The following is a 26212-nucleotide window of genomic DNA, read 5'->3' on the forward strand; positions in this document are numbered from 1 at the left end:
CCAACTTACTTTCATCTGGCTCCAGCCAGATGCAGACAGGACAGTGCAGTCCTGGTCTCCTTGAAAAAGACCACCTCAAACAGACATCCCTGAACTTTTCCTGAACTTTCAGGAACTAATCTATGCCTCCAATGTTGACTGAATTCCTTGCCACTTCCCAAGACTTTGTAAGGTAGAAAGCAAAACATTTATCACTGATGATGATAAGAAATCTTTTATTGATAAAGATCTCTTTATATGAAGCACCCAAAAGACAAAAAGTCAAATACAACGTAAACCTGTGGAGATCAACAACTGGTTTTACCACAAAAATTAAATGATTGAATTTGTGGATTTCTAAAAGGAAATAAAGGAATGTCTCCACAGTTCCCTTGCAGATGCAGAAGAAAAACACTTTCTATACTGCTCTCAAAAGTGTTTCGTCCTACTACCAGGCAGAAATAGCATGGACTCATTGAAACCAAAACTCACTCTACTTCCACAAAAGAGAAAAGAAAATCAAGGAAACTTCAAATTAAGAAAAGTATTTCATTTGTAGTTCTAAAAATGTACAATTAATAGATCACTTTTATACATATATGAGATCAATTCTGACAGTGTTGCTTTTAAAAAGTAACAATCTTATATTCTGAAGTGAATTAAGTGACTTCTTTCTTGGAGTTTAAAAATACTTTTATAAAAGAAAACACCACAAAATTAGAAAAAAAAAAGGCGATACATACCATCAGCTGACTGGGTAAATAAGGCATAATCTGGGTTAACTATTTCACTGGATAAGATATCAAACCACTCACGCACCACACCCTGTCCCTGCATGTCAAAAGAATAAAACATATTCATACGTAGAACTTTCACTGCACAGTTACACTGGGTAGCCACATATTTCTTAAAGTATAAAAGTTATTTTAAATTAGGATTTAGTTCAAGACAATACTTGTGAAAGAGAATTAATATTTCCATATATAAACACCATAAAGGAAAACTATGCAATTTTACCCACCATGCCTTCTTCTCCATGAAATCTCACAGCAATCCCCTGCTTTAGTTTTGCACAATTTGCTTTAGACACAACTTCACAGCTACTCCTAAAAATAGAATCTAAATACAAAGCACCAATTATTTTTTTACCTTAATTCATTATATTTCAATGCATTTCAAAGATACATTAATTCCATTTATAACACAATACCTCTGTGAACCAAAAGGATGTCGTTTTCATTGACAGGCCTGTGCACCATGTCTGAATCTGGCTGCCCAGCATGCAGATGTTCATAGAACCATTCACAGCGATCTTTAAATGGCTACAAAACAAGGAGTAAACCATATTATATAGATGCACTTAATCAAATAATTCCTCTTTCACAAGCACAACTGGAAAATGGTTATGCATATTTCTCAATTTTTCAGATATACAGAGTCACTCAGTGCTACTTCAACAGGCTAGAACATATTTTGGGAAGAGGAAAGGACTAGACATGCCCTTGAGTGCTTGCTGAAATCTAGTATGCAGAAAGACTGGACCACCAGTTATCCAGAAATAGCTACGGGAGTTCACTACACAGGAAAAAAAGAGCACAAAACTTCTTCCAGGGCAGCAGGGGAAGGAATCTAGGTAAGTCAGTGCCTGGCTTCTGTAACACTACTGATTACCAACCACAGCTAAGCACAGAAACACAAGTGACAAAAACAAGTCAAAGTTTATTTGCAATAAAAAACAGCCCAAAGGAACCAGAAACTTTCCAAAGCAATTCCTAGGTGAGATGATCCTAGATTGTTTGACTCAGCATTCAGATCAACATTTTGCAGCACTTCTGAGACAGATATGACACAAGTATGGCCTCTCTGAGGCCCTGTTTTAATTGATCTAACAGGGTATCAGTTCTCAGGGTCTCTTCATTATTCATAAGTAATGAATTTCAAAAACATACATTTCAACCAAAGAATGAGTAAACAATACACCTACATCATGTCCTAAAAACAAAACTGGACTACCAAAAACGATGTACATCTAAAAAATACAGGCACAATAACTGTTCACAACTAAAGAATTAAAGCTTTTAGAACAGACCTTCCACAATTATTTAGGAGGGAGGTGGGGATTCTGGTTAGTTAGAGGGATTTTACCTTTGTTTTCAGCAAGTTCTGTCTTTGACCAAAATATTTTAATGTGGACCTTTTCTAACAGAGAACAAAGCAAAACTATACCAGTGTGTGCTAAACGAAGGAATTCCAAATAGCTTCTTATCACCCAAAGATCATCTTCATTTGTAACAGAACAAACACACAGCTCTGTCTATGAGCTACATGTAGACAATCATAATTTTTTAAAGGTAAGTTATGAAAACATGGCAGATGTTTAACACTACAGTGTTATGTAAAGCAGCAGACTTCCATATGGGGGTTTGCTTGCTAATTTTTCCACTTAACTACACCAGTCTTCCCTAGAGTAACTCTTCAGTCTTGAATTCATGTCCTGTATTAAACTGCGAAGTGAGTTTAGGTTATGCAAGACATCAGGATTTTTACTCAAAAAAAGCCTCAAACAAACAAAAGGAAATGGTAGGAAACAGAGCAAAGGGTAACAAGACAACATGATGTTTCATTGAAGGAGCTGCCACTAATTAACTATGGCCAAATCAACTAATAGTGGTGTATTTATCCTCTAGTTTGGCTCAAAATGTAAGTCAATTAAGGAAAAAGCACAGCATTTTAAAGCTCAATCTATTAGATGTGCACAAATAGATTTAATAATAGAAAGTTAACTCTAACTAAAAGCTGGACTTGTAAGACATTTAACATTGGTCATCTCAAATGGACTTACACATGTATTTTAAAGAATTAGAAGTACAGAAATCTGTCTGCCACGTCTGTTTAATCTGATCTTTCAACATCCCAGATTCAGAAGCACTGGAGGCCACATTTAGTTCTTCCATCTTCCCCAAAGGAATTTTTTTTTTAATATTACTATTTTTAAACAAAATACCCTCTTTATATTCATAAAAGTGGTAACGAAGTATCTCCTGACATTTACCTGAGCTTTGATGATGTGCATAAATCTGGACATTAGTTCAGGACACTCAAGAAGAAAATGAAAGTGATCAAAAATTATTTTGGGGTTTCTGAAAGAAAAATAGGTTAGAAGCCTGTTAGAGATACAATAACAATGCTTCATGATACACAAAGTCTATATAAAGAGAAAATGCAATTAGTCATATAGAAAAGTTCCAACAGACTCTTCTATTCCGTAACGTTTTCCTAACTCTTGTGTCCAAATGATTTATACTGCCTCATCCTTTGAACATGGAGGATTACAAGCAGGTCTCTGGACAGAAGCAACATCATAAATTGGGCAGTTCCAGAGAAACTCTGGAAACAGCCAAGTATACAAAGATGGTTTAAACTGCTTTAAGAAGCCATTAAGTATGCCACATTTGAGGAAGAATGAAAGTTTTCATCTGCCTCAAAAGAGAAACCTTTACTTGGATCAAAAATGAGGAAAGAATACATTAAGGAAATTATTCTTGCTGCTCTGTGAAAAAGATTTTGTTCATGAAATCTCACAGAATTTCACACAAGGATCGCTTACATATGCAGAAGAGTTCATTTAAGCCTGAGCTCTGAGTCATTAATATATAGTCCCTTGAATTTGGCAGCACCACTAAAGTGCATATGGTACATATGTCACAACAATAACCTAAAAATACAACTCAGTAAGAAAAAAAAAAGTTTGAATTATTTTTTGGGAGGAAAAAAAGAAATTGGAAAATCCATAGTTCTTGAAGCTTACCGGTTAACAAAACACTTAAGGACATCATCGTGTTTGCAGACAAATTCTATAAAACGAGGTGATGTCATCCTGTTCAAAGAAAATCATAAGACACTTTTGGTTAATGAAGTTGAAAAGAGTTTAAATTATACAAATTGTTGCGCTTTTTTAATAAAGTGCTATGCAAATAGAAACTGATGTTATTCAACTAGTCAATCGTGAAACTAAATACTCTGCAGCATTAAAATTTCCTAATAAACTAAAGAAAAGGCAAAAAGGCCAATAATTAAGGTCAAGCAACCTGCCCACTAACTGTTATTAACTAAAAAGAAGTTCAAACTAATGCAGATACACACTCTCCTACTACCCTTCCAGCTTTCAATACAACAATTTCAGCAGATATATGGAAGGACTGACATTATACGCACAATATACATGATACGCATATTGTTCTATATTCTTGTTCATTGTATAAAACTCCCACCACACACTTTGTAAATTGCGGTGAGGAACAGAGCTAGGAAGAAATAACATTACAAACTTAATAATGGGGGACAAGGTGGTATTTAATGGTTTCACGAAATAGCAAAACTACTTGCCCGGCAAGCATCTCGTACGCTAGTATGGAGTTTTATTTTTTTCTCCTATATATAGAGAGAGAGAGAACCAGGGAAGGGTTAACATGGGTGCAAATTTTACTCCATTTATTTACATCTATGTTCTGCATTTTAAAAAAAAGATAAATTCTTAATTGGATCCTTTAGTTTCAGCAAAAGCTAATGAATACTTGCAAACAAGAATAAAACCCTCTCAAGTGCCTTGAAAGGTTGTGAAAAATAGTACTTTAAGTAGTCCAGGATAACAATCCCAGAACTGTTCGTGTTTCCCTCACCAATTTAGACAAGAGCTGCTTATTTTACATAAAACTGAGCTATTTTTCTTCTGTCCCTTACTTTGTTTTGAAGAAACAAGTCTCACCATATCCTTCCCACACAAAAAACAAACAAGCAAATAAAATCTTCCAGAGACCAAATATGAACATTTTAAACATACTTCTGGTCTGAGAGATGATCTGAAAATATTAAACTACTAAAAGGAAGTCCTTCCTGAAAGGCAATGAATTCTCTCTACCTGTAAATTGCCACACAGGCTGTAAGATGCAATATACAGAGAAGAGGAAAACACACTAGCATACACTCGTCAGTTTTGATGCTGAAAAACTTGGAACATTGTATTTCAGTATATTAAGGAATGCCTGGATTCAGTATCAGTATTTGCAGAAAAGCAATCATGACAAGTTAAAGAAAACAACATCAGTAGTTCAAATGTTGTTAACTAGCTAATTTTCCATTTAAGCATGAAATGCCATCTTTATTGTATGAATATTAAGGAACAATGGAAAACTGAGCTCAGTTTACTGTCCTCCATTAAAGATACTCAAATCTAACATTAGAGACATTTTAAATTTTGTCTGAAAATGTCATTCGTTATAATTTCAAATGTTATTTGAAGGTGGCACAATGGTGTAATGCAGTACTGCTGCCAGTTATTCCTATTAATATGAAAACCTCAGTAAAACAGATTAAGTCTCAGATCTTTGTACTTCTCTACATAGTTCTGAAAAGCCCTAAAGCAACACAAAATTCAGGTGCGCTCGACCTTTACTTTCCTGCATCCCAGGGAATTCTCCCAGTTGTCACTGAAACAGTTCTTACTCTCCTAGTTTCTAGGATAACCACTCTCAATTAAACTTATGTAGTATCCACAGGAGTTCTCTCTAACCTGAAGTGTAAATTATGGGACAGACCTATCAGACCCTTGCACAGACTGCATCAGCAAGTCACCTGGACACAGGGAGACAGTCACTTCTCCAATGGAATTTTCACATGAAGAGGTAAATCGTGGGGAGGAGTGGGGCAAAGAAGGTACTTAATTACTTCTATAAACATTTCTGCTTTTCATTTGGCTGCTGAAAATGACAGTAAAGAATTATTTAATCTTAGCAAGGTTAGCTGGAGATTTCAAGGGAAATAGCTAGCCAGCAGTTCCTTTTTCAAGGTGGAGTAAAACTAAAATTGAAAGCACTGAGGGGTTTGTGGAACGTGCTGATTCCCAGATAATCTTTGAGTGTGTCCCAGACAAACAGTACAGGACAGTGTGAAAGCTTTTATTCCACTAGGTTTGGCAGAGGAAGAAAAACAGTTACAGCGGCTGGGAATAACGAAGAGTCATCATGTAATGGGAAACTTGCTGCCAGATTCCTCAGGGAGCTTGTAATACCATACTTGCCTAATCCTCCACTCAAGAGGGTCAAAGGATCCCTTCCTTGCAAGTTCACAATATAACCCGTAACAATCTTGGACAGACCAAGTTACAGTGGACACGCTACTTTTCCTTTTTAAACTAGACACTGATGTTATTTAATTTACTTAAGTTGTAGTGCTTGCTCCACACAAAACTATATTTGCCAACCAAGATTCCAAGTGAGCATTACTTTGAGACTGAACTCCCTTTGTTATAGACTTCTGCAATATAGCCAAAAAAGTTTTGCCCCAGCTGTGATTTTCATACACAAAAGATAATTCCCACTTTTTTCTGAGCTTATAGCTGTTGTTGGATAACCACATTAAATTCAGGGATAATTTCACATTAAGAACCAACAACAAGAAAGCTAAGTTTCAAGACATCAAAATTACATTACCTGCAAGTATACCACATGATTACAAACACCCGTTAGACATTCAATAGAAATCTGCCCCAATGCAGCTACGTTCACAGGCAGCAGCACTATGGAAAATTTGCTGTGCTGTTTGGTGCCATTAAAGCCCAGGGGGGGAATCATTCAAACTGAACTAGGGACAGCATTAAAAAAACCACACCCCTGACTGTCACTAATATCCTCTGGTCAGCACCAACATTCTTCCATGAAAGTATATATGATTTTAAAATGGTAACAGTTAAGGTAACAAACAGGATCCCCTCCTTACCCCTGAGGCATCTGACAGGAACAACACATGTAAAACGCTTGAATGACAGCACTTAGTCTGTTTGCTGTCATGGAGATAACATCCTGGCAATCAGTACAAGCTTCCTGCTTCCCAGGAACATCGTATGTTTTCAACTCGCCAGCATCAGTGGATAGCTCTTTTCTGCCCTCGGTTCCTGCAGTGGCAAAGGAAGGTGTAGGAGTAGCATCTTGCTGATCTGGTCCTTTTTGCTTCAGTAAAATAGAAGTAATGTTGGCAGAGTCCCTTTTGTTTTTCATCAGCTCTGTGGCTATAAGAACAAGCCACTCATCTAGAGAATGCCAGAGCAGTTCCAGCGGCTGCAATAAACACATGGAAAACAGACAAAAAAGGAACATGTTCATATTAGATAATATTAATGATGTGATAATTCTTTTAAGGCAAATAAATATAATGCACAATTAGAAACTTTAAATGATCCTTTAGAAGTCATGTTAGAGATAAAGAGTCAAATACTCATAAGAAATTCTGTACTTGTAGCCTTAGAGCACAGAGAAGATTTCAGATAGAAGGAAAATAATCAGGCAGCAGGTGGAATCAAGATAAAATAATTTAGAAAGGGTGAAACACCGAACTATTTAACAGAGTTTGGCCTCCTGGTTGGCCTCCGCACACTACTGCTGCAGTCAAGCAGAGAGACAGTAACACACATGTTGAGTTTCCAGAATGTCAGTTCTTTTTTAAGGCCCTGGTCAAAGAAGGTCCCTGTACCAGGCAAATGGAGCAAATCCCAGAAAATGCCACTGAGATTTAGACACATGCACATACCTAGCAAGATGTGCTTTATGCATAGTGTGAGCTCATACAGATCATTTTGATAGTATCTCAGATGTCTTAGAGTAAGGGTCACTAAGAGCTAGCTTTATGAAATAGAAACAAGGATCAGTAGATTCACATGTCAATTTTTAAAGCTATAAATTTTATTTTATTTGAACAAAGTCATTCTTTATTCACTGCCACCAGCTTAAAACCAATATAAACAAAATCTGGTACAACCCCATCATTACACATTTGCTCTGAGATGCAGGCCTACTGCAGAGAAGAAGGTCCGAGAGACCTGGGGCTTTCACATGAGCATTTCAAAAAAACATGAGGGTTGACTGTGCTGTCACTTAATGGTGTTTAAGGTGATGTTTCACAAGCGCACAGTCTAGTGAGTACAGCGATGTGTATCCTACAGGGAGGCAATTCTGACTCAAGTCTTTCATACAGTTCCAAAAGTAAGAGCGAACTTCTAAATGCACACCTTTTTCCATATATTACTGTAACATCAACATTTTTCACCAATTAAAAGCATTCAAAGACTTCGCAGGTATTGAAAATTATGTTCTCATCTTCTAAAGTTGCCTTTAAAAATTAAGAGCTATTTGCAGCATACTGTACCAGAAGTCTACACTATCTGGAGCACTGTCAGTACATCTAATAGCTCTCAACACACAATAAATTACTTCTCATAAAAGCTATGTATTAAAAAATTCTGTTGACATTTACCATTAAAAGATTTACCATTATGCTTCCATTTACTCCCAAGATGACGTTTGGGGAAAGCCAGCGTGGTCTCTAAGACTGGCAGGCTTTGCTCAACATACAGCATGATGCTCACTCAATCCTTGTGCTCCTAGGGACCACACATTTCTCAAATGGTGATCTGAATACCTCCAGTGTAGGCACCATTTTCAACATAAATGTCTGCCATACAGGATCAAGTTAACGTCTTTCCAAGACCTACTTGTCAGACCTTCCCCACAAAGCATAATGTAGCAAAACTTTCTTACGGACTCACTGAATATATGGAAGAATTAAAATGCAGCTGTGTTCTTAACATGTAACTCACAAGCAACTGGGTAGCTATTTAATAGGACACTGAAGTGTAGTTTCCTTCTCCCAAACTTTTCCATGGTTAGTCTGCCTGACACCATTTTTCCGCTGGTATCTTATGTTTTATCTTTTATTTCCCACAGACCTAGCTAGCTTTTCAGAATTCCTGCAACTCATTTGTTTTTCCAAAGCTAGTTTTTCCACAGATTCTGATCACAAACTCATTCAGAAGTATAGTCAAGCACAGCAACTTCAACATTTCACTTTCTTTTTTTCTAGTCTAACTTCAGGATATAAAGCGCTCCTCTAAATATTGCCCACCACCTCCACATATCCATGGCTGTCAGCATTTTATGTTAGCATGCATGATCAGACCTTTTCGAGCATAATATGGCCATAATCAATCAAACCGTTAGCAGTATTTTCTCACAACTACAAGTCAGCATTCTTCCGTCAATTCTTACTATGAACCACATATTAAACACAGAGCTCCGCCCAACCTTCAGTTTTCATATCTCGCACCTGAGAAAAGTTTCTTTAGAATTATACATCTGAATCTGATCAAGTACCAAGCTTTTACGGCTGCACATCTCATCTCTCAAATGCAAGGACTTAGCTATGCAACGCCTTCCACTTTACCCGCTTAGAGAGCAAGACACTAGAAATCAAACCCATATTCAAACTGTGACATTGGAGCAAAATCTTTTGCCAGGTGACAGATAGTCTTTTAAGACACAGGGAGCAGGAGATCACTAATCCATGAAGTGACTGTGTCACAGCAGAGAAGTCAATCCAATTCTAGAAAAGAATCATATCTGAAATAAGGAAAAAACGTTACGGGCTTCCAAACTTTGTTCAACCAGACAGCGACATTTTGCAGCAATTTTCCCTAATATGTGATCAAACTAAACAGCAATTGGAAGAATGATACATGAAAAAGTAATGAATGTAAACCTGGTCAAAATTACTAGTCATAAAGTTTCTCACTGGTAGGATGTCATTTGAGTTAGCAGTAGCTTGTTTTAAGATTGGGTGTCAAAATTCAATGATGATCTTATTTCTTGCAAGGTCAGTACAAGACTGTACCTTAATTAGCTAGTGTTTCCACTTTAAAACATTTGGATAGGCCTGAATTGACCAGGCCTGTAATGAATTACATACAGCGAACTTCAGTAAAGCAAAGATGGCCCCATGATTTTCTTGTCTTTGTCAAGCACTAACATTCCTCAGTAGCCTCAGATCAAGATACACTCACATTTTCTATCCCTTCTAAACCAGATTACCGTGCCAACTCTTCAAAATATGTTCAATCAATGTGGTAACACAGAAAACCTTAACACAGAATTAAGAAATAAGTCAGAAAAAAGTTTTACTTCCTTTCTTTTACTGGATAAAATATGCTCTTGCACCAGCTTTTTAAAACGAGTTATGACGTACATCTTTGAAGGTCATCAGATACAGATCTATTTGGATCTAACAAGAGTTCATTCAGAAGGGAGAGAAACAATCCCTTATACCATGCAATAAGGCCTGATAATGGTCTTTCGCATATCCCACAAGAGCACCACAAGACAGAACTCCTGTCACTGCTACCCTCTGTTCTCCCCAGATAAAAGTTTCCAGGTCCATTCTTGAAAGAAGACAGTATTGAAGAACAAATTAGCTTCCTATATGGTAAAGAAAGACAATAGAAGTCTTCACTCACTCAAACAAACAGCATTCACAGAAGAGGGTAGTGACCTGTATACTCTTCTTGTGCTCTGGAAAGTACCCAAGACCTTACATAGCACATGAACCAGCAGTCTGAGACTTGTTTTTCCCCATAAAACCTGTATCAAAATTCAAATTATCTACAGCATTTATCCCCACAACTGAATTTTAAAATCAGCAGCAAATTTCAGGACATGGTTTAGTGGGCATGGTGGTATTGGGTTGATGGTTGGTCTTGATGATCTTAAAGGTCTTTTCCAACCTTAACGATTCTGTGAAATTCCAATTTAAAGCTACTTTGCTCTGAAATTTCAAATATTTATCTCAAATTTAAATTATTTACATTTCCTGTTGACTTTATTAAAACAGATTTAACTCCTGTTTTGGACCAGCAACCTCTGTGGTTTCCTTAGTCTGTACTGAACAGTTACATAGCCTATATTCAAGAAAACGCAAATAAAACAAAAACCAGAAAAGGAGTTCTGTTGCAGTGACCTGCATGTCCCACATGCAAGTACCGGTACCAACAAAGACATACAACTGCCAGGTTTTCAAGTAGCCTCTCTACAACTGTAATAATCTAGAGATACAGTGGGCTTTTTTCCCTTCTCCCAAAAGGCAAAAAGGATCATCACAACTACATTTTCAAGGAAAGGACAAAAAAGGAAAAGGAAAGGGAAGGGAAGGTAGGAATAAGAGAGAATGGGAAGTCACCCAATTGACTCAACTATGTCCCACTATCCAGTTACTGTAAATTCAGGGAAGAATAAGCTAGTCCAACCACAACTGAAGATTAACCCAGCGTGGCCAGACCAGTATGCCCCTTTCTCAAATGAAAATAAATTCTCATCAGCAGTTTTGTGTTAAAGTTTGAAATGTAAATCAACCTTAAAAGTATCACGAAGACAACAGTGGCCCTAATGAAGGGCTGCCTCACTTTTAATACTTCTAACATAACTGAATTAAAATAACAGCAATAATAATTTTTAAATCATCCTGAAATTTTTGTATTGTTAGCTAATGCAACAGTAGTATATGTTTTGCTCTTATTAAAAAAGTGTTTTTACACAATTAAGAATTATTGATATTTTCTGAGACAACTGTGCTAGTTATGTAATATAAAACTACCACAAAAGACTTAACTCCATACTAAATTAAGAAACAATTCTTTCAGCATACAAAGTAGTTTGGGCACACAGATAAGTGATTCTGATGAAATACAACTTCCTTTGCAAATTGAGATTGAATGTTTTTGTTTTAATAGTGAGTTCTGAAGTGATCTGGAGTTGAAAAGCATGCAACCTTCATTTTATTTCCTTTTTGTCCTATAAGCAAACATAAAATGCAAGGAGATGGGGTCAGTTACTCCTAAAACCTTGAGAAAAAAAAAAGTAGCAGAATACACAGAAAGGTAACAGAATATCTCAGTGCAGACAGTTTGTGTATTAAATGCATTTAACATCTGCTTGTAGTTTAATCTGGTATATTTAAACCATTTTTCATTAAAACTTAGAAAATGCTGTATTTAATAAAGTTATTCTTGCGATTGGGGTAGGGCTTTGTTTCTGGCCACCATGTGCCAATCTAGCTCAACATATTTTAGTGAACAACTCTAAAGGACAATTATTACATTGCATACTGTACAATGCATTACATTTTGCACACTAATGCTTGAGTATGAAAAATAATGTTTTATATTCATTATATAAATCAATTCATTATTAAAACTATTTTGCCACCATAAAAACACACTTGTTTATTTTTCAATAGAATAATGCTTTCCTTCTTTTCAAGATTAAAAATTTAAACAAAAACAGAGCTACTTAACTAAACAAAGTTAGAATTAGAGTATCATCTTTCATGATCTTATCAATATAGCTCTGTCATAAAAGTCATTACAAGTAACCTGATGAATACATCATATCATCAAATAAATGCAGTAATTTCAAAATATCATTTTCAGAACACCCTGAAATGCAAAGTTTAAGGAAAATTCTCATATTATCATTGGCATCTAAATTTGGTGATATGAACTATGCCATATAAGAGGATGGAGGGAGATGGGGGAGAAAAAAGAGACTTTACCCTTTAGTTCTTATTATTTATGTGCTCTGAATATTACGTCAGTTATATACCCAACACAGATTGAGTGGCACACAGGAAACCAGAGCTGCTTTACAGAAAGGCAAGCTACGATTTTATACAATGGCCCTCCTCAATCAATAAGTATTAAAAAAAAAAACCCACACACCCTCAGGAATTAAATATCTAAATGGCAAGCATCTAAAGCAAGTGTTTGAAAACAGCTGAGAATCAATAACCTTATGAGAGTGGTAGTAAGCTGGTATGTTTCAAAGCAAGTAATAAAAAAATTCAAGAACAGCTTGGGAAAAAAACTTCATGATCACAGCAAAAACGATGAACAGATTAAGAATTCAATTATTTCCATTTACCTTGTGAAGCTGGATTAAGCTCAATGGTTAGAACTCACAATGATTCTCCAAATACCATTTTGAAATTACATTAATACAATCTAGTATATTAGTATTACCACATTTTGAGATTACTACAGTCTTAAATAAAATAATAGAAATGAAAACAAAATTTACCAAAATCAGCTGAGTAACTAAGCCTTCAACATCTAATAAACAATACATTAAACAAGAAATAAACAGAAATCATAAGATGAGATGTGCATCAGTGGTCAAATGAATCCAGTGGAAAAAATCATTAAGGAGAAGGAAAGAGGTGAGTTTAACTTAAAAAGGGATAGGGACATCAACCAAACTTACTTCCTGTTCATGAGATGTCTGATTAATGAATGCATGCTTTGTGAAATTCATCTCTTTAACGTCTATCTTCCTAACAACATCATATACTTTTCTGACCTTGAACACCTGACTTCTTGGAGTTTTATTTCCATTGTAGCCCATGTCATTTCCATTACTGGGAGAGGATGGGCCAATGCGAAAGACATGGCAAAATATCCTCACGATCCTTAAGAGACTCTTCATTTGAGCTTCATAATTACTTGACAAGCTGGGGGAAAAAATGGAATATTTAAGTTTCTTTTCCTAGATGAAAAAATTTAATATATTAAGGAGTACACAATCTAATGGTAGGGTCTGACACACATGCTGAAAAAAACCCTAATCTTTAAACCCTAATGACTTTTAGTTTTTCTTTCCTGCACCAACCCCAAACATCAAACAAGAGCGCTATAATTTTACTACCACATACTCAAAATTTTAACTAGAAGTGAAATAAACAGGAAATTCCATATCTTGAAAAATACTTCATTAGTTTCTACATACATGTACACATCTTACGAGCCACAGGTAAGAAATTCAACTTACTACAGTAAGGATCTCAATGTTGAAAAACGGGGATATCCAGTTGAAAATGTTCTTCAATACAGAAAATATAGCATGCAATGGTAAAAGTGTACTGACTAATCAGATATGCTGCCTCATCCCATCCTCACCTAGCTACTATCCTAAATGCCCATTAACTACCTCAATTAGACAAGGGATCAGGATGGTAAAGATGGCACTATTTCCACTCAAAAGAAACATGATCCAAAAGATCCTGCATAAAAGCACCAATATGCTTTTTATTTACCCAATAAATATATTAAAAATTTTATGCCTTCTTAACTGAACTGGCCAACACTGAACTCTGTACAAATACAGTGTAGAATCTGAGATATTCATGAGTTCATGATTCTCCATCAAATTCAATTTAGTTTTCTTTCTTTAAACACCAAGCAGGAAGAATTCTTTTATCTTGAACACATAAAAACTGCAAGAAATTGAAACTTGTCTATTGAACTCTACTCACTTATAAATATTACACAAGTGAGTATATATTCAGTTCTACCCTTAAAGTACCTGCAACTTAAAAGCATGCTTTTTAACTGTAAGGTCAGTATATACCAGAAAACTGACACCTTAGACGATGCTGTAAACCTCTGATGCAACTACTAATCCATCAGTTCACAAATCTGAAACATAGCTACTTGTAACATCACAGTACCTATCATGACCTCACTCTCCCTACTGCATGGGTAAAAGCAAAAGACTTACTTGCTTATAGCACCACATTTTAATGACTGCCAGCGAGGTGTTAATTTTAAAAAAAGGCACACACTAAGAATTCAACCAAACTGATATACGAAGTACAACTATCTTGTCTCAATTTAGACTTCAATCAGATTAAGTTTTCAGTAAATCTAATTAAGAAAGGAATACAAAGAGTAAACAATGCAAGAGTAGGAATGTTAAGTTTTTGTCCTGGTTTTGGCTGGCATAGAGTTAATTTTCTTTCTAGTAGCTGGCATAGTGCTGTGTTTTGGATTTAGTATGACAATAACATTGATGACACACTGATGTTTTAGTTGTTGCTGAGCAGTGCTTATACTAAGCCAAGAACTTCTCAGCTTCCCATACTCCACCTGTGAGGAGGTCCACAAGAAGCTGGGAGGGGGCACAGCCAGGACAGCTGATCCAAACTGGCCAAAGGCATACTCCATACGATGTCATGCTCAGTATATAAACTGGGGTGAGTAGGCCAGGGGTGGACAATCACTGCTCGAGGACTAGGCAGGCATCGGTCAGTTTGTGGTGAGCAACTGTTTTTCATTTGCACCACTTGTCTGTCTTGTGTTTTATTTCTCTCTTTTTGTTGTTTTCTTTTTCATTATAATTTTTATCATTATATTTCAATTATTAAACTGTTCTTATCTCAACCCACAAGTGTTCTCACTTTTACTCTCCCAATTCTCTCACCCATCCCACTGGGGTGGCGGGGGGATGGTGAGCAAGCGGCTCTGTGGTGCTTAGTTGCCGACTGGGGCTAAACCACAACAGTTTTCAACCAGGTAATGAAAATTCCCTGGCTGGTGGGCCACAATTATTTTACCAGAAGCCCTGGTCACAGCCACAAACTAAGCTTTAGAAAAAAAAACAAAACAAACTCAAAAAAAAAAATCTTTGCTTGTATACCAAAAGAATCTATAAATACAAGAAGTTACCTCAAGAAGCTAACTTAAGTACTGGAAAAAAAATTTCAACTGAGGTATATCATCCCTCAGCAGCAGTGTTTTCCTGGTGAAATTTTGGTTTAAATTTCCTGGTCTCCAAAAAAAGGACTTACATAAACAGGAAACTTTGAAGTGCTTTTAATAGTTTACTGAAGCTTTTACTAGCATATTTGTAAACATCCAGCTAGGCCCAATCTGCACCAGCAAGACCAAATCATGTCATACTACAATAATTTCTCTGAAAGAGGAAATATGCAATGGAGGTTACGCTAACTGAACGGGGTCCTTGCTGGTGTTCAAGGCAGAAGTCCTCAGGCAGAAGCTTGGTGGCACTGCTGGCTACCTGCTAGAAGCATTACAAAAAACAACTTAAGACACTTTCGAACTACACAACCAACAAACTCAACAGCAGTGGGCTGCGGGATAGCACCCAGGAAACTAACAGTGATGATACTAGTTCAGCCATGCAAGAGTATCATTATTGGAGGTTTTTGCATAGAGTGCATTTTACATACTATTTGTTGGAAGGACCAGAAAGAGGCCCAAGCTCAGAGGTCTGTATTCACCAAGTACTACCTTCATCTTCATTACATTAATAATAAAGTAACTTAGCTAAAGTAAAGATTGAAGCCTCTGACAGCAAACAGAACTGGAGAGAACTGAGACACAGTTTTTGTCATACTGTTTCTTGTAATAGAAAAAGAAAATAATTCCATTTCCCCTGTGACACACTACAAAACACGAAGTACCAGAGATGTGGGCCAGTAAGAGTCCACAGGACACCCTAAGTACCAGCATCTCTGGAAATGCCTGCCCATCCAATCCAAAGCTTCCAACTTGTCTTCAGCCTCCGCTAGTCAACATACATGCCACAACACAGGAGTACGTACCAGCTCAAATTCAGAGACAGTACAGGCACATAGATACTGTTTCTACAGCCATACTGAGGGAACATTGCTCAATACTCAGGAGCAGTAACAGTAATAAATCAAATCTAAACACACAATCAGTTTAATTTATCACTGAAGATATTGAAATAGAAATAAATACTGCCTCATATGATCTAATCCAGCTACCATAGCTTCTGACAATGTCCGCATACAAAGCAAGTTTGAAACCCTTTCCTGCAGAATGGTTTTATGCTTTATCATAGTTTATTTGCGGGAGATCTATTGGCTCTAATGAAGTCTGGAAACAAAAAGAATGTGTTACAATTTAAGCTGATTAGACATTGAAGCCCAACAACAGCCAAAGTTCTTCAAAAAGTTATCTGTGCAACAACAAAATGTCATTAATATGTCTATGCACTTTAACCCCAAACGTTTGAGGGGTTTAAGTCTTTTATGCTCATTCATCGAGGCGAATGCTCATCAGAACAAGATTGTGATGAATGCAGTCATGAATTTCCTAGCATTGTCTGGGAGTTATGACCTGCTATCTACGAGCTCCATCCAAATTTAACATGACTGATGGTGAAGGGGGAAAAAAAAAAAGCGCCTAGAACTAAGACTATATTATTTAGTATCCATCTAACCCATAGGATCCTCATGCTCCAGCCCCAGTTGGAAAGAAGCATTCAAGGTCTTATTCCTTTACAACCTATACTGATGGGCCTCTCCAATTACAGAGCACTCTTTTCCAAGAAGCCAGCCAGAACATGTTAGTAAGGCATTCTTTCTGACTCTTGACCTCTTTCGGAAAAGATTTTCTTAGCGTCTAGTAAAGCATAAAGGTCAGAGCAAATTCTGCTAGCTACTGAAAACAGTAAAATGTTAGTGGTGTTCCAACAGATTACAGATGAGACGTTTTGCATAAACTCCCTCAAACAAATGCCATAAAAAACAGGGAAGTGTACTAGGAAAATATTCTTGCCTATTTTATGTGTTTCTTCTTTGTGCTGCTGAGACAGCACACTGGTAGATGAAATTTTTGGTCTCATATTAGTAGCCATGGAAAGAAATCAGAGCCAGCAGACAGACAAGTGTCTAAAGTAAAAAAAACTCTCCTCACATGTATAAGGACAGCATGCAGAAAGCAAAGATGTGTAAGAGAAGAAAAAAGGAGAAGGAAAAAAAAAGCAATTATTGATAGTTGTCTAAAAAGCTTCCCTTCCTAGAGCTGACAGACAAACCAAACAAAAAATACACTTCTCTGCAACTCAAGTTTCTAGGTGCCTGTAGCTATACAAGGACACCAACTTTCTTTCCTGAAGCCCTCATGAATATAGTGATCTAAACAGATGCTGTTATACAGAATCAGATTTGAGATCCACCTACTCCAGCATGTGTCCAGCATTAGATAGTTTAGATTATTAAGTAGCACTAACTACCAAGTAGTTTATCAACCTACTTATGATCCTCTCACACTTACCTAAGCAGTTTGTGACCATTTGTTGTAGCAACTTCAGCAAGACTTGTTAGGATTTTAAGATACTGGCTTTCACTCTGCTGAGACAAGTGTTCCAGAACTTGCCGTAACTGATACATTAAAACAAAAGAAATTGCACAGTGTCATGGAGCATCAAATCAACATTTAATTTAGAACATTATCACCCTAGCATTAATGTGTAGCAATATTAATACAGGTCTATATTGTCCAACGTCTAATCAAACTTTAGTTAATGTTTCATTATAATTTACAAAGATTACTGAAAAGATACACATTCTGCTCTGAAAAGATACACATTCTGTTGTCAATGTATGTACTACAGGATATGTAATATTACAGAATGCTATGAATGCTGAATGCTTAACCATGTATTATTAATTCTTAAGAATAACTTCATCTGAAAAATGAGTGGGATACACTTTCAACTTCTGAAAGCTGAGAGCGTATCTTGAGTTTCATAATTCATAAAATTTACCTTTCTGCCCAGTTCACTCCTTGATTAGCTTATGACACAGTGTAAATGAACCCTGGATCCTACAGTTTGCTCTCACTACCTTCTTTTTTGCTCCAGATACTGAATGTCCTTCCTTGGATAAGAAGTCATACCCTGCCAATCAATAATTGTTATGATTACCCTCTTCTCAAAATTGCCCTTTTTTTGCTAATACCATCACTTCGCTCGCAAAGACTAGATGTTGCAAACGCCCAGACACTGCCCTGTCTTCAGCTCCTTTGTTCTACATTTTTCTCCAGCCTACACTATTTTTTTGCAGATAAGTTAACTCTTCAGTGGCACTGTTCTTCATGCATTCCTACTGTATCCTCATTTACTCCCTTCTCTCTCACTTTCAGAAAGGTTGGTAATCCTTCTCACAGAACTTCAGAAAGATAGAATGAAAAGAAATCTCACGAAGGTAATCTAGTCCAACACTCTGGCAGGAGCACTTGTATCTGCAATCCAAACTGGCTTGCCCAATTTGCCTACCCGGTTTTTAGGTGTCTTCTACTCTGGAAGCCTGGCAGTTTCACAAAGTTATCTCTTCTAATATTTCCTTGACCATGTGAAAGTTTTTCCTCAGGGTTCAGTTGAATCTCTAGCTACAAATGTCTAAGGCAGTCTCTTTCTCCATGCAGCCTGTCAATAATTTTTCCCAGTTTGTCAAGAACATTTAGAATGTGAGCCCTGACTTCTAACATACATCCAATCTCTTCATGTCATCACTTTCAGGTAATATGAACTCATCATTATCCAATACTTTGGGCAGAACAGCTCAGACTTGGCCACAGAAAACCATACTTAAAATATGCTTCCATTTTGGCAGTGAAGTATAACTATACCATGTATTGTCTAATATATTTTGCATACACTCTCATTCAGACTTCGGTTTTGCACATGCCTCCACCATTACTCAGACAGACAAAACATTCATTTTTCTTGTTTATGGTCTTTGCTTGTACAATATATGGTAGTATGCTTTTGCCATTTACCTTTCTGTAGAAGGTCTTTTTTGTTCCATGGTTTCAGTCGTTTAACTTTCTCTTATTTGAAAACCTCTACACCATCTCTCCATGTTTCTAATATACCCTTTGAGAATTCTCTCTGTCATTTTACTTTGGAAAACTCAACCCTTTCTCAGGAATTTAAACACCATTTCTACACAGACTTATAAATCCTCAGTTTTGTAGTGGAAGTAATGAGATTACAGAGAACAATAAAAACTTTAAAAATCTAGCAAAAGAAGCTCAGTGAAGTAGCAACCAATACCTTACTAAATCTATTTTTTTTTTTAATTTACAGTCTGTAATACTGTTTGCAGTTATTTTCAAGCAAACAATATATTAAAACCCCACAGCTAGCTAGATTTGGAAGGGGAAAAAAGCAACCCATGCTTCCTTCCCCCTACACAATCAAGAAACAAAAATAATTTTCCTTGCTTTTTCTTTGCTTTAGATTGCACTACCCCACCATAATAAAAGAACCACTGAAAAAGGAACAGAATAGTTTAATCTACAGCAATAATAACCAAATAAAATTGGTTACATTTTCCATGGAGGAAAGAAAAGTACATAGTGGTCAACTACTGTGGCACTGACAGTCAACTGCTGGTAGTGTCTTCTAATCAGGACACTCATATTAAACAATGAGATCTCCGCAACACAGACAGACCAATAACTTTAAGACACATGATACTGTATTACCATGTTTTCCCGTAGATCTTCATTCTGCGTCATTTGAATTATTGTCTGGAAAAGTCTGGGATGATACTGTATTAAGACTTCACAAGTCTCTCCATACCCACCCTGAAAAGCAATAGTTCGAAAAAACATTTAATTAAAAAGAAACATTAGAATTGGGTTTTACACTATTATAGGCATTAAAACCTACTGAGGATTAGAAATATATATTTTTTAATACTAAAAGTAGAAATACAATCCTAAAACAAAGTGAAATTCAATAATGTATCAAGGTTAGACACAAAATATTCGGGAGATGATGGAATCAAATTCTTTCAGTGTATCAGCTCACATACCTCTGCTCCCTTTCTTTTTTTTGAAGCAGTTTCCTATTTAGAAAGCCAAAGTTACATTTCAACATTTCCCCCAACAATTTACCAGTTATTAAAAACAGTGCAATATTTAGCTTCTTCTCCCGTTGCTGATGGATGACACATGTCTACCTAATTGCACCCAGACTTTAATCCCTCAAAACAAGTATTTTCCTAAAGGTACATAAGGCACAAATCTGACTTGTTAAAGGAAGAAATAGGATAACCCTATCATGAGTTTATTTAACTTCAAAATTAATACACTTGTATGATTCCACCTGTGCCTTAGATCAACAGCTCAGACTAACTTCACAACCTTTTGAGAAAAATGGGTTTTTTTGATAGAACAGAACTTAAATTTGTGGTTTATTTGTATCAGCTCTTATTTAACACAGTTGCATTTTTAAGCAGGCCCCTAACACTTGAATATACATCAAATTATCCATTGGTAAGATGACCATGTAATATATTAAATGCTGCAACTCCAGAGGCTCCTTCTCTTTGCATGACAGGTCATAACTTGCTTCAACGGGAACAGATTCATTTAATTGTTCCTGGTGCCAAAAACTTCAGTATTAAAATTGAAACCACCCAGAATCTGCAAGAATTAATGAAAGTCAGCTCTTCAAAATCAAGGTAACACCATGTTGACAAGAACTATATGAATCTATAATTTCAATCTTCTAAAAAAATGTGTATCTACTCTGAAAAGCAAACCTATAAGCAAACAATAAACCCCTTGATGTGATGTAAAAGGAAAGAAAATGTTTTGTTTTCTCCTTTTTTACTTAGCAACATAAGCTTGTAAACTAGATGATCTTGAACACAGTATGATCATCACTACAAAACAGCAAACACCAGGTGTCACTACTCACACCTAAAAAAAGTTGACAGAATTTTGATGTATAAAGTGGTGGTCTAGAGATCAGAAAACTGGAGACTGAAGCAGACATTCAAAACACTAATCATAAAAACTAAGAATAGTACCATTAAGTACACACTGATATACTTTCTTTCCTGTGGTTACAGGAAGCCTCAGAACTGAAGAGACTTCATGTGCTTTTATGGTAATAGTAAGTCATTCTGCCATAATAAAGAGAAAAATCTAACTCTGAGCTTCACAGTTGAGTCAGTAGTTGAGACAGTATAGTGACCTAGCACTTCTGAGCGACCAGAGCTGAGGACTTACTAGGATTTCTTATCTCCAAAAAGAAATGTTGTAACCTAACTTGATCAACACCTTCCACAGGTAGTCTATGAAATGAAGTTTTACGGAGTTAAACATTCCAAAAATATCCCATGGGTACTGAAGACAGCAATCTCTACCACATACACACAGCTACTTCAACTGCAGGTCTTAGTCCTATGAGGAATCGCCAGAAATTAAAGAATTTTATATTATTTTAATCTGGTAGTACAGCAAAAGATTTGAACATTTCAACTTTATCCTGCCAAACTAATGACATGCACCAGGTAATATGATGTCCACCAACTGCAGTGGTTTGGGGTTTTTGGGGGGTTTTTTTCAGTCTCCAGTTCAGAGTTTTCTAGTCTGCTGATTACTAGCAAAGGTTCAAAAGCTTCTATTCATTCATTACATGTTATTTACACACTGACCTTAAACTGATCCTACAGAAGAAGGTGTAAGTGTTCACAAATCAAGAAAAGACACCCTAGCAAGCAGTACAAATAATATTTGGTATGAAGCAAGAAAGACTGCATTTTGCACAGCACTTGAAGCTTAAGATTTTTGTTCCTTTTTCACCATCCAGATATAGTATTCGGAATACCTTTGAAAAGTATGAGTCAGCACCATGTAAGTTTTGTTTATTTGTAATATCTCTTCAAAAGAAAGTACATTAGTTGAGATTAAAAAAACACTCCTTTCGGCATGCCTTTACCCCTTACCTTTAACAGTTAAGCACCTAAACAGAGTCAATTACCATTAGGTCAAGGATTCCCAAACTTCCTAGTCAAATAGCATTCTGCAAACCCTTTGTTTCTCAGGAGCTCAAACCTTGCAGAGTCTGTAATGGGATCTCACTGACACCTTTGAAGACTTTTGCAAGGGGTACAAAGTGGGAACCTCCCAAAAAATTATTTGCAATTTAATTGTGAAAAAATTATTTTTGCATTGCTGTTTTGCCAAAGGACTACCATTATTCATAGGCCTTAAAAATAAAAATATAACACTGATCAGGTAGTACTGTAGTAAGTGACAGAAGTTCACCAAAAAAGAGCATTGTTAATTCAATACCTGTACACAGAGATCCAGTGGAGTAATACCATTTTTGTCTGGTAAATATTTAGCTCCTCTCATCAAAAGAATTTGTGCAGTGTCTCTCTGACCATGGCTATTCAAAGGAGGAGAAGAAAGAATTAATACAGCACTTATGCTCCACTATAAGTCTGGCTTTATTGCATCTAACAAACAAAACCAACGTAAGCTAAGAGAAAACAAATAGCTACGGCATGAAACCAAGCAGAAACATAGGATGGAAGATAATGTCACTTATATTCTTCTACTTCCTTTCAAGGCCACTGCAGAAGCACAGTGCAAGATTAGGTATGGCCCATTTATCAAGTCAGAGTCATCCTCATCATTCAGAAATAATTCATCTTAGCTTAGCCTCATAAATTATTTATATCCCTCAATACCTAGAGTATATACCTTCCAAAACCCTTTCTTCTGAAGAAAATGAGAAACCAGGCACCAGTTATTAGATGTTGACTTCATTAAAAACACATTGAAAGGCTAGCTGACTATTGCCTTCATCAATATTTAGTGCATATACTGACAAATGTTAATACAGAAGTATCTAAAGGGTGAAATGAAAGACTGATAGAAAGGACATAGCAATTAAGGCTATGGATACAAGTTTTTCAATGAAGTTATAAATCACAAACTAGTTTGAGGTGCACCCCTTACACGAATTAATATGAGTATCTGCTGTCCTGGAACACACCAAGGCTGCCTACACTAACAGTTCAGGATAGGCAGAGGAAAAGCGACAATTAACAGCTGAGGGGCAAGAGGTAGCGTCACTGGTCTCTCAGTAGTTCCCAGCTGAGTTCTCCTCATCCATGTCCTTCCAGCCCTGGAAACCAACAGATTAATCTAATGTACTGTGCTTTGCCCCAGTGCAGAGAGTCAACTACCAGGTCATAGAATCATGGAATCTTTGGGTTGAAAGGATCTCAGAAAGGAACTAAGACTAACAGCCTGCTGCAGCAACTCCTCATTGTAATTCTCTAGACTAAGTGCATAACCCAACACCTTGGAAAAACAGGTGTTTCAGAGTCAGACTTTGAGCACTGATACCCCTTCTCCAGCCATCACCAGCCACTGCTACCACAGAATCATTAAGGTTGGAAAAGATCTTTAAGATCATCAAGTCCAACCACCAACCCAACACCACCATGCCCACTAAACCACGTCCTGAAGTGCCACATCCACATGTTTTTGAACACTTCCAGAGGTGGTGACTCCACCACCTCCCTGGGCAGCCTGTTCCAATATTTGACCACTCTCTCGGTAAAGACATTCTTCCTAATATCTAGTCTAAACCTCCCCTGGCACAACTTGAGGCCATTTCCTCTCATCCTATCACTAGTTACTTAGGAGAAGAGACCAACACCCACCTCACCACAACTCCCTTTCAGGTAGCTGTAGAGAGTGATGTCTCCACTCAGCCTCCTCTTCTCCAGGGTAAACAACTCCAGTTCCCTCAGCCACTCTTCATAAGGCCTGTGCTCCAGACCCCTCATCAGCTTCGTTGCCCTTCTCTGGACATGATACAGAAACTCAACATCCTTCTTGTAGTGAGGGGCTCAAAACTAAACACAGGATTCGAGGTGCAGCCTCATCAGTGCCAAGTACAGGGGCACGATCACTCCCCTACTCCTGCTGGCCACACTAGTTCTGATACAGACCAGGATGCCATTGGCCTTCTTGGCCACCTGGGCACACTGCCGGCTCATATTCAGCCGGCTGTCAACCAGCACCCCCAGGTCCTTTTCCGCCGGGCTTCTCTCCAGCCACTCCTCCCCAAGCCTCTAGCGTTGCATGGGGTTGTTGTGACCCAAGTGCAAGACCCTGCACTTGGCCTTATTAAACCTCATACAGTTGACCTCTGCCCATCGATCCAGCCTGTCCAGATCCCTCTGCAGAGCACTCCTACCCTCCAGCAGATCAACACTCCTGCCCAACTTGGTGTCATCTGCAAACGTACTGAGGGAGCACTCGATCCCCTCATCCAGATCATCAATAAAGATGTTAAACAAGATAACATCCTGCTCTCCCCATCGTCAGGGACCCAACCTTTCTTCCTGGGTGGCAACACCACCAGCTCGCACTTCTGAGATGTTAACTTCCACTATGCACCCTGGTCATTCTATCCTTCCCACTGCTCCAATTGTTCATTTCTAGAAGCACATCACCACTGTACTTGCAATGCATTCCTTTCTCATGGAAAGCCTCCAAGCTGAGGGAAGTTGCTTACTTCTTTTAAAGTGACAATGCCAGTCCCTAAATCAAGCACCAAGGCATTCAATTAGCTAGCAGCTATTTATTCTCCACTTCCCTTCTTCTCAACTGCCAAGAGTCAGCATAGACTAACTCCAGAGACCAGGGGTCCCACAACATAATTCCTGGCAGGCCACCAGGTCAGTCCCTTTCTCCTTTGGTTTATATTAACATTTAATCATAGGTGAACTATTTAAACAAAGCACAGGGATTATAAAATTGTAAATGTTCTAACAAATAGCAGAAATGCTCCGATTAAAAGAAAAGGTCATTTATCATATGTGATTAGTTTTGAAACTAAACTAAACTGTGAAGAAAACAGAACTGATCAAAGCAACAACATAATTTCAATCCAACATTAAAGCATATATGCACATTTCATGTACACTGCAATACCATAATGTACATTAAAAAAATAGTCAAACTTGCAAAGGCTGCATTTTTAGAAACTGGTGAGTGTAGCAATCACTGGCATAATTAATCTTACTTCTCAACATAGGGTGTCGTCCCACAAAAGAAAAGAAAAATAATTTAGATGGTATCTTAAAAATGGCATGAAAGTGATCTGCCGGGCAGACTTCTATTTACAGACCTGGGAAGGAAGAGGCAGGAAGGTTACCATTACTTAACCATTCCCAAGAGCTGCATGTGAAGAATACTGACCCACTACAAACAGCTGCCCAAATTCTTACCATAAATAGCCATAGAAAAAAGAAAAATATTACTCAAAATAATCTAAGTTGGTAGATCTCATTTTTTCAGAACAAAGTTCAGCAGTCATTGATTTATGACTCATGCTAGAACATGCCCAGCTATGTGTTTAACATGTCTGTTAGATAGAGGTATATAAGGCTGCAGTACTAAGATAAGTATTTAGATGAGACACTAAACTACATTCAAACATGAGAAAAGATAAATACCAGTCAGCTTTTACATTTCCCAATTTTTGTGGTTTCTAATCATTGTTATTGCAGCAGAAAAAAAATCCATTTCACTTCTAGCTCAGTATTCAAAAGTTAAGATATATACCTGCAAGCAAAATAGAGTGGAGTTGCCCCTGACACATTTGGCCTGTTTATATCTGCACCGCTGTCTAGCAAACATTGCACCGTCTAGGATAAAAGAAAATACCAGCATTAGAAAGAGAGCAACAGAAAAGTCTGTTGGCTTGCAACTATTTAGTGTCATGCATGTCTAATTCCACTGAAGGATTTAATTTTCAGTAATGAATCTCAAAACCAAAATTCCTAAACACTAGATGGAAAATCATGGCTGTCAGAGCTCATAGAGCTTTCTTTGAGATTCTCATTTTAATAAAGATGTTTGTATTGAACTTCAGCTAATCCCAAAGACCATTGGAATAACAAGCCATTTAAAAAGGAAAATTACACT

At 37.1% G+C, this 26212-nt stretch overlaps 1 protein-coding gene across 4 annotated transcripts in view; it reads right to left on the bottom strand.

Annotated features, from left to right (window-relative positions):
* HACE1 (HECT domain and ankyrin repeat containing E3 ubiquitin protein ligase 1) overlaps positions 1-26212 on the bottom strand; it is a gene marked incomplete at its 5' end in the record, with an annotated part of 49800 nt that overhangs the window by 12836 nt on the left and 10752 nt on the right. For 2 of the 4 annotated variants that reach the window (XM_081997551.1, XM_081997550.1), the window contains 11 exons: positions 723-810; positions 1001-1098; positions 1190-1301; positions 3032-3119; positions 3788-3856; positions 6754-7091; positions 13209-13359; positions 17732-17838; positions 19949-20050; positions 22553-22649; positions 25850-25932. In XM_081997551.1, coding sequence (XP_081853677.1) covers positions 723-810; positions 1001-1098; positions 1190-1301; positions 3032-3119; positions 3788-3856; positions 6754-7091; positions 13209-13359; positions 17732-17838; positions 19949-20050; positions 22553-22649; positions 25850-25932 — 1333 coding nt within the window. Of the gene's footprint in view, positions 1-722; positions 811-1000; positions 1099-1189; positions 1302-3031; positions 3120-3787; positions 3857-6753; positions 7092-13112; positions 13360-17731; positions 17839-19948; positions 20051-22552; positions 22650-25849; positions 25933-26212 lie in introns of all 4 variants that reach the window. The other 2 variants (XM_081997549.1, XM_081997552.1) reach the window with 2 other exon arrangements.

The sequence above is a fragment of the Phaethon aethereus genome (assembly GCF_964289735.1).
Source record: "Phaethon aethereus genome assembly, chromosome: 3".
In the NCBI taxonomy this organism is placed as follows: domain Eukaryota; kingdom Metazoa; phylum Chordata; class Aves; order Phaethontiformes; family Phaethontidae; genus Phaethon; species Phaethon aethereus.